Raw genomic sequence first — 9596 nt, 5'->3', positions numbered from 1 at the left:
GAAACGAAAATCTATTATTTAATTGTGGTGGCCGAATTATTAGAAATTTTAATGGCTACATCGATCGACATGCGGTTTTCGCCAAAAGATTCTTTAGGATATTCTCCAGATCAAGACGCCCTTCGTTTTTTTTTAGTTTTGAGACAGTTTTGCTGCTAAAAGCTAAATTTCATTCTTTTGCCGATTGCTTTTGTAGTCGGTCTCTGTAATTTTAGAAAATCCGCCAGGTTTGTTTATTTCAAGTCGTACTTATTTGGCAACTTGGAAACATATGTGTCACTTTTCTCTCAAGATTCTTTGCTCCATTCCAGTAGGGTGTAAATATAGTAGGCCAATGACTTTCAGTTGATGTTAACACACCGATTATTCCTTTCATTGAAAGGGGGCCCAGCTAGTATACGTCTAAAACCAGAATACCACCAGTAATAAAATGTATAGAGCGTCAAAGTGTCAAATGGTTTGGACGTCTAACCAGAATGCCCTGGAAACAACTATTGGCTAGAGCTTACAACACTCGAAAATCTGGCTTCAAATCAAGAGGAGGATCAAGAAAGACCTGGCTGGATGGGGTTAAAAAGGACCTGGAACAACAGAACATATCTATCACAGACGCTACACACCTATCACAGGACCGAAACCTGCACCTCCCCTCGATATCCTAAGGATACCAGAGGAATGAAACGGGGAAAAGTAAAGTAAAATTCAGCTCGCGGGGTGCGATCAATCCCACCACCGAGATAACTCGGTTCAATAGTTGTGTTCCATATACTAGTTATTTCTTCCCGGAAAACGGACTGAAGTTGCTTGTAAGGTCCATTAAGTGACAGAGACAAAGAGAGCGGAAAGATTGCAGTAGTGTACAGCAGAGTTCTGAAAGAGTCAGCAAAGACACATGTGATTTATGGGATACCTCGTTTGTAGAATTGTATGATAAACTACCCCTTTGTGCACAGAATTTTCCAACGGGTTAACAATTTATTTTTTGTTAGAGTGTGTCTTTGTGTGTTTGTTTGTTAGTTTGTTTGTTTGTTTGTATATGTATGTGTGTGCTTGCTTCTTCGTTTGTTGGTGTGCATGTGTGTGAGTGTGTGTGTGTGTGTGTGTGTTTATGTTTGTTTGTTTGTTGGTTTGTTTGTCTGTCTTTCCGCATGTGGCTCGTCGATGTGAGAATTTGGTGTTCCTAATCCACATTGATTCTCTTTGATCGAGATTTTCTTTAGTAGGATATCAGACTATTTCTATGCCCTGAAGCTTCAGATCGGAAGCTCCACTGTGACCAGGACTGTTGAAATGTCGGTCGACTGGGGTGCAGACGTTTTTATGTACTGAATACCTATGGTAAAATAAATCTAGCTCTGAGTGTAGTGGTAGTTTGACCTACATATTGAGCTGAATATAGTTTGAATGAGATGAGATAAAAGTAATTAAATGACGTTTTTGGTTTCACAGGTGGTGCTGTGAGAAAGTTTTCTTTTAAAGTGGGGGCCTTCTACAAAGTCGGTCATTTTCATGTAAACACATGTTTTGCACCTAGGTTTTTGAAAAGGATAATTTTAAGGCGGGGCACAGGGATTCAGGGATTTATCTGAGGTGAGAAAGTGGGTGTTATTGCTCTAGTGCGAATGAGGAGGTTGCCAAGATTTGGGGGGGGGGGGGGGGTGCCGTCGAGGTGCAATAAGAGAGGGGATCGGGGAAACAGGCTTTCATTTTATTCTTGTTTTACCAAGATGCTTTGGAGTTTTTGTACATTTGGGTAGCTTTCAGTCATGAGTCGACCATTGGAGATATACCATTTTTAGGTATACACTGTGCAGAAAGCTGGCTGTGAACTCGTCCTCTATCCGATGTTTAAAATAATTTTCACGGGAACAAATGCGGTGGAGTCTAAGGGCACCACCATAGACCACTGAACGGAATGTATATGTTTGGTATGGTTTGAAGAAGGTGGGAGGTAACGATAGGAGTCGGTAGGCGTTTTTTTATACAGGTCTGTCTCAATTTGGTTATCTGCAAAGAGAAGGGACATGTCCAGGAAAGAAATGGACTTTCCTGGGCTGGAATAAGGAAATGTGATGCTGTGGTGGGCTTTGTTGAGATCAGTGAGAAATTTTGGGTTGTTTTAGATGAACCATTGTGCAGGGTGATAATGTCGTCCTTGTAACGCAAAACTACAAATTGTTGGTAGGAAGAGGGGAGACGTACTTATGCCAAAATTCAGCCATAAAAATGTTGGCATAGGGGCGGGCTTTGAAAAGACATAAAGGCTTTAAACATCTAGCTCTCACTGACAGAATTGAAGGCAAAAGAGGCAAGGGTAGACCCAGGGCAACATACATGGAAAGACAAAACAGATTGGTGACGGGAAAAGATCCCGATAATGTAATTTTTTAGAGCATCTGAGCAAAGTAATGAATGAGGAACCATGACTACTAATGTCTGTTCGAAGATCTGGACCTCGATGATGATGATGATGATGATGATGATGATGATGATGATGATGATGATGATGATGATGATGATGATGATGATGATGATGATGATGACGGCACAGTGTCGCTGTTGATTTTTCCCCCTTGGTATGCGCCGTAATTCTTAAACGGAAATAAAACTGATGACCGGCCAAACACTTGCGTGCTCAAACAAATTCTAATATCACATTGTATTATGTCATGCGGCCATTAGCTTGGCTGATCAAAGATGATGTCTTGACTTACCAGAAAACATAGAACTAAGCTGGCTTTCAGCATTTTGCGTCAACTCTCTTCCACTCGGCAAGTCAGAAGAGGGCAAACGTAGAGTGTATGGCCTATAAGTATCGACGACCGACTGGTCCGCTTATTGGTCTAAATCTAAGTTATCTTTGATGTACACAGAAATTCACCCCTGTTCAAAACTGAGGACTCCCCCCAACACCTTATCTCGTTTGTTGTTTAATTTTGTTCTTGAAAAAATATATTACTGACGTAAAATGTCATATTTCAAAGGTAAAGGTTAATTACGTTTACATTTATTAAGCTGATTTCGTCCATAAACCCGGTGTCTGTTGGTGGTTGGCGGTTGCTCCGATGTGGTTTGCTCCTTCTTTCCTATCAAACATCTCTCTTATCTCTCCTCCTGTTTGTGTTTGTTACTCTCTTGTAACGTCTAATTAGGCGTTGACCATTTCTCTTCATACAAGCTCCAATACGCCACTGGTAATTTTGAATAACCCTGTGGTATAACATTTCTGGGTCGATTCTGTTGACGTCCTGTTCAACATTGAGTTTTAACTGTTCGATTGTTTGAGGTCTGTTTCCGTTGACAGTCAAAACACTGTTTTGATGGGGTTGTGGGGGGGGGGGCATTCATGTTTAAACTTTCGGCTTTATAAGACGTTTCTCAAACCTTCCTTGCAACCATACACGGGCCACTCTTGACGTATGGAGTGCGGACCCATCCCACTGGAACTAAGACTCTACAGCATTACACCCTCTGTACCCCAGACCTTCTGAGTACAACAAGATACCCTTTTGATGTGACAGTCTTTGTTTCGATGTCCCCGTTCTGAAACTAGAATCGCCGAAAACGTCCGTGTAACTAATCGCTTTTCAGAAGTACAATTTTACGTAGTGCCCAATTTTTGACGAAAATTTTAAAGCTTGATATTTATGGAAATCTTAGTTGTCATCTCATTAGCAAAGGTGAAAAGATCAAACAAGTCCAACAGTTTAAATATCTAGGATATATGATAACATCTGATGCCAAATCTTCCGCAGAAATAAAAAGGAGAACTGCAATGGCTAAGGCTAGTTTCAATAAAATGAGCCCAATCCTGAAAAATAGAAACATATCAATGAACACCAAAATGAAAGTCCTGAAATGCTATGTTTGGTCAACCCTTCTATATGGCTGTGAATGCTGGACAATCACTAAAGACAGTGAAAATAAAATAGAGGCAACAGAAATGTGGTTTCTTAGGAGACTGCTAAGAGTATCCTGGAAGGAAAAGAAATCAAAGGAGGTAGTGCTTGATGAAGCCCACGTGGGACGCTCAATGTTAAAAACAATCAGGAAACGACAAATGCAGTTTTTGGGACACCTGAATAGACATAAGTGTCTTGAACATCTACCTCTCGCTGGCAAAATTGAGGGCAAGCGAGGCAGGGGTAGGCCCAGAACAACATACTTAGGGAACCTAAACAAATGGGTAACAGGGAAAGATCAGGGAAACGTAGCTTTTCTGAGATCATCCGAGCAAAGGAATGAATGGAAAATCATGATCGCCGATGTCTGTCGCAAATCTGGCACTGGATGATGATGATATTTATGGACAGCCTCAATTGATTTTCTCTTTCTATTTACAAACTTAATGAGCCCCTGACTGAGATGTTTTTGTTCGAAAGTCTGGTGGAATTAAAACAGAGAAGACCAAGTTAGTTTCTTTAAAGTGGGTCCTCTTTTTTTTAAGACACCTTGTATCTGGGGGAGGGGACGGGGTGTTGTTATGTCAAATGCCGAGTTTTGACAGAAAAGAATGCAGGTATTATGAAACAAAAGAAAAATGGAGGCTACAACGCCCAAAATGACAGATGATACAGATAATGATAGCGATGTTGATGATTACAATGAGCGAAAAAAAATAATTAATTTGTCATGACACGGCAGAACCGGACGATTGTCAATTTTTAGCCATGTGGAGTTATTGTTATAATTTACAACCTGTTTATTTACCTTATTTTTGATGAAGAAAAATAACGTCTATCTCGAATGGCAGTGGTGTGGCTGAGGCCACCAGGCGTCAGAAGTAAAATTAGCGGGAAAAAATGGCCTCCAAAGTAAAAAAAAATTATTCAACGTTTAAGACCATTGACCCACAACACATCATATAAAACACTCATTTGTTAATGAATAAAGTTCGCTTAATGAAAAAGTACAGGTTGTGCACATATCTCTTATCATGGGTCAAACATTGCATATTTTCATCTCTTAGCAGAGTCAGGTTGAGCCTTCAAAGTTTGGTGACTTCCAAAGCTTAAATATACTTGGAAATTGCAAATTCACATTTTTGGTGTCTTTGGTTAACTTTTTCAGTAAATACCACAAAGAAATATTTCTTATTGGACATAGAATATCTTGAGCCAAAATTTAAAAAACGATAAAAATTGTGTAAATGGTAGGAAAATACTGATTTCTAAGATATCATTTATTTGACGAGCGCCTGATTCCACAAACATAGGTCTAACAGAACGAAGAAACAGTGTATTTTATGCATTCAACCACTCGTACAACGGGACAGAGAACAAGTATTTGTATTTTTTGGAACATAAGGAAAGGAAAAGGGGTGGGGAGGGGTAGGGGGCGTGGTTGTGCAATATAGATGCAAAGAAACACTGACAGAAACAGTGACCAGAACATTCTTTGACATTGTCTGAAGGAAAGAGGGAAGGGGAAAGACGATAATGCAAACATGGCATGATGACTACCGTTACATAAATTAACTCCATGACGAGGTGAAAACAAATTTTTTAAATTGCCAAATATGTGATAATATGTTGTTTGACCTTTACTGCTATGTTATGATAAATTGGCTCTTCTCAGCGTGTCTTAATGTACCTCTGATCTCGGCTAACCTTTTCCTTAACCTCTCCGGAATATCAGCTCCCCGGTTGTTGCTGTTGTTGTTGTTGTTGTTGTTGTTGTTGTTGTTGTTGTTGTTTTGGGGGTTTTTTGTTTGGGTTTTTTGCTTCTATAAATATATCATTAATGGTTAAAACTGAGATATCATGTTTTGTACACCGCATGATCCTAGAGTAGGTTGGATTTAACACCTAGTGTTCTCGGATTAAGGAGGAGCGACCCTTGATTTTGCAGATTTTTGGTCAGGCCATGCACATTTTATGTTGGCTGATTTTTGAAGATCAACCAGTTTTTTGTCTAAAAATAGCATGGATACAATTGAGAAAGACTTTATTCTCCAGGTATATTGCCTTTAAAAACATGAGGATGGATTAATGTAGTGAATTTTCACAATTATTGTCGGTGTTCGCAAAATGTAATTTTTGTGCAGATTTTTCCCTACTCCTTCCTTAGTTTTCCTCCTTTTGACATGCAACTTTCAGGAAACATAGTTGGCAAGAGAGATATTTGCGACCAAAATTACACTTTTCCATTGGCAAGCGATTACGCAACCTAAATTTAGAAAAAGTTTTTTTTATACTTTGGGAAAATTCTCATATATTTTTTCTTTTTCAGTTATTGAAAAAAGCTTGCTGTTACTTTGATAGGGTCTGGTCCAGGTATACTCTCACCAAATTTGGTCAAAATATTTGGTCTGTAAATAAGAAAGCCTTAGGGATTCGAAATTCATTGTTTATTTTCAAGATGGCGGCCGTTTCCATAGCAACCGCTGTAGCTATGCCAAAATAAAATTGCTTATAAAGAGATTTTACTATGTCTAACTTAGATGGGTACTTAGATTTGACCTTGGGAAACAAACATAGAAAATAGTCCCCAAGGGTAGCTCCTCCCGTTAAGAAGAAACATTTTGGAGGTTCCCTATGGTAGTTTCTCACATTGACGATCCTTTGGAAGTTCTAAAATTGAAAAGAGCAGGCTCTTCCAAGCAAAATTCAAAATGATCCTTACCCTAAAAACATAAAGAAACTCTTGTCAATATAAACATCACAAGTAGCTTCGAAAACGGCAGGACACAGTCTGTCAGACAGCAGTTCGCTCTGGGTTCCATGCAGATAAAACAGCCATACAAGTAAGCATCCACAGCACTGTGAGATGAATACCTTACAGACAGTTCTGCAGGGTACGAGTAGAAGAAGAAGAAGAAGAAGAAGAAGAAGAAGAAGAAGAAGAAGAAGAAGAAGAGGAACAATAACCCACATCTGACGTTGCGTTGTCGCGAAAAATCATCATATTATAATGGATGTGACAGAACTTTAGCAACTCGGTCTATATCTTTACATCATTTTTCACCAAATTACCTTTCAGAACTTATGGAAATGTACGCACCATGTCGTATTTTAAGATCTTCAAATGACCATCAGCTCTGCATGCCTAGGTCCAGAATAATGTTGGGTGAAAGGGCCTTTTCCATCTGTGCCCCAAAACTTTCAAACAATTTGGATTTAGATTTTAAAATGTCTCTTTCAATTGAGCAATTTATATGAAAGTTGAAGACAATGTTTTTCAGGAAAGTACATTTATAATGCTGGAACTCTATATCTGAAATATCTGTCATTTTGTGTGTTTGTTTTTGTTTTTGCTTTTTTATGCATGTCGCAGTGGTACTGAGCTTCAGCGCTTTTGAGTGTGTGTGTGTGTGTGTGTGTGTGTGTGTGTGTGTGTGTGTGTGTGTGTATGTGTGTGTCTGTGTGTGTAAAAAGCGCCACTGACCACTTTTTGCGGATTCTGGCGTGTTATAAATTCATTTATTTTATTATTATTATTATCAGAGCAGGAAAATGAGCCTCCCACTGGGTTCCGTCCAGGCACCCATCCTGTCCTCTTTTATTTGGATGAACAGGCGTAATTATTCTAGGATGATTAACAATCTCGCTCTACACTGACGACGTTTTTATCCCCGCTTCATCACGCTCGGCACGAATTAAGGAATGTCAGACACAAAGAGCGATGGACATCGTTGCTGGCTGGAGTAGGCGATAGAAACTCACGCAGAACGGGTCGAAGAGCAAGACTATATTCTTTACGCTCGCAACAGCTGCTACAACACACCGGACCCACTCTGTCCATTGTGAAGCGAGAAGCACCGAAATTTGGAACACTGGCTGAATATATGCCCCGCTACGGCAGTCCAGCGGTGGCATCTCTCTGGGGGAAGATTCAGGGAAGTTGGAATGCCTCACCCGCAACCCAAGAGAGGTGGTAGCCCTAGCAAAGAGCACATTCCTCGAGGCTCCAAACAATTCGGAAGGATAGACACACACACACACACACAACAACAACAACAACAACAACAACAACAACAACAACAACAACAACAACAACAACAACAACAACAACAACAACAACACAAACACACACACAATAACAACAACAGCAAAAACAACAAACAACAATAACAACAGCAAAAACACCACCACCAACAAGAACAACAGCAACAGCAGAAATATTTTGACAATTAGGTATGAGCCCTATGCAAGACTCCTGGGAGTCACACTCGACCGCAGGCTCACACTCAGCAAAGAGGTTGAGACAGTAATAGCTAAGATGAGGATGCTCGGCGCTGTCGCGCACTCAAAATGGGGATGGAAGAAAAACGACCTACGCAAGGTCTACCTCACCCATATACAAAGTGTCCTCAACTTTGCGAGCAGCAGCTGGCAACCATGACTGAGCAAAACTCTGATAAATAATCTGGAGGTGGTTCAAAACAGATGTCTGCGACTAATCACCACGCAAGCCCAGTCTTCACCGATTGAGGCACTTTGAGCTGAAACGGGGGTCCCAAGTATTGAGTCCACTCTCAATGCTAACTGCCTCGGATCAAAAGAGAAGGCCCTGCGAATGAACAACGACCACCCCCGACGGCAACGGAACAAGTGCACAAACGCCTAAAGGGAAGCAGAGATTTCCGAAAAAGGGCTGCAGACGCCAGCAAAAAGGCCCACATCTGTTCAACTGCGAGAGGGGGCCCATTACTTATTTCGAAACCAGGCCGTGGGAACGGGGAATTAACCCCGACATCGCTTCCCCCTACCTGTACAGCATAAGCGGAAGGAGTGACTCTAGTGCGAAGATCTGAAGCCCTGCTGTTCGTCGAGCACGAGAACTTGGTGCTTAGTAAAATATCTATACTGACGTCTCGGCTAGTGCAGGAACAATAAATGGCAGCGCCAGGGTCGTCATCATAACGGGGGACCCGTCCGACCCTACCGTTGTCGAGACACTGAGAGAGAAAGGCGCCATATTCACGTGTTCTTTCGAGGAAGAGAGGAGAGCCTTGGAAATGGCCATTAACTGGATTGACAAACGGTGCGATGCATCCAGTTCGGTCGCCATCTTCACTGACAGTCAATCGCTATGCATGGCACTAGTGGGAACATCACCATCCCTCGACCAAATGCGACTACACAAAAATAATGCAACACCCCAACCCACCATTCAGTGGTTCCCTGGTCACCGCTATATCCTCGGCAACGATTTCGCAGACAGTAATGCCAAATTGGCAACAGCGCTGCCGGGTCCAGGCCGCCAAATAACATATGAAAGTGAGTGCGTCCAGATAAAACTCATCACAAAAGACCCTCTGGTATCCCACACGCGGACGAAGGAAATATACAGGGCTATTTCCTTAAAACGAGAGGCTCAAATTAAGACCCGCAGTGACCAGTCACTACTGGCAAAAATCAGGACCAGTCACTTCTCTGGGCTGCGGGCCTACAAAAATAGAATAAACAAAACATCGGAGTAAATCTGTCCATTGTGCAGTGAGGAGACCCACGATTTGGAACACTGGCTGCAGAGATGACCGCCACGGAGGTCCGGCGGTGGCATCTCTTTGGGGAGGATTCAGGGAGTTGTACTGCCTCACCCGCTTCCCAAGAGAGGCGGTGGCCCTGGCGAAGAGCATGCTCTTCGGGGCT

The 9596-nt window shown here is 41.5% G+C and overlaps 1 protein-coding gene across 1 annotated transcript in view; it reads right to left on the bottom strand.

The window, feature by feature from the left end:
* LOC101857484 (cartilage matrix protein) overlaps positions 1 to 2800 on the bottom strand; it is a 28091-nt gene extending 25291 nt beyond the window's left edge. Inside the window, exon 1 of the mRNA XM_005097920.2 lies at positions 2715 to 2800. Within this exon, the coding sequence (XP_005097977.1) occupies positions 2715 to 2747 (33 nt within the window). The 5' untranslated portion in view covers positions 2748 to 2800. The remainder of the gene's footprint in view (positions 1 to 2714) is intronic.
* Between the last annotated feature and the right edge of the window lie 6796 nt (positions 2801 to 9596).

The sequence above is a fragment of the Aplysia californica genome, unplaced genomic scaffold (genome assembly GCF_000002075.1).
Source record: "Aplysia californica isolate F4 #8 unplaced genomic scaffold, AplCal3.0 scaffold00167, whole genome shotgun sequence".
NCBI lineage: Eukaryota > Metazoa > Mollusca > Gastropoda > Aplysiida > Aplysiidae > Aplysia > Aplysia californica.
Note: the sequence above shows the minus strand (reverse complement) of the source record. Positions and strands in the feature narration are given on the sequence as shown.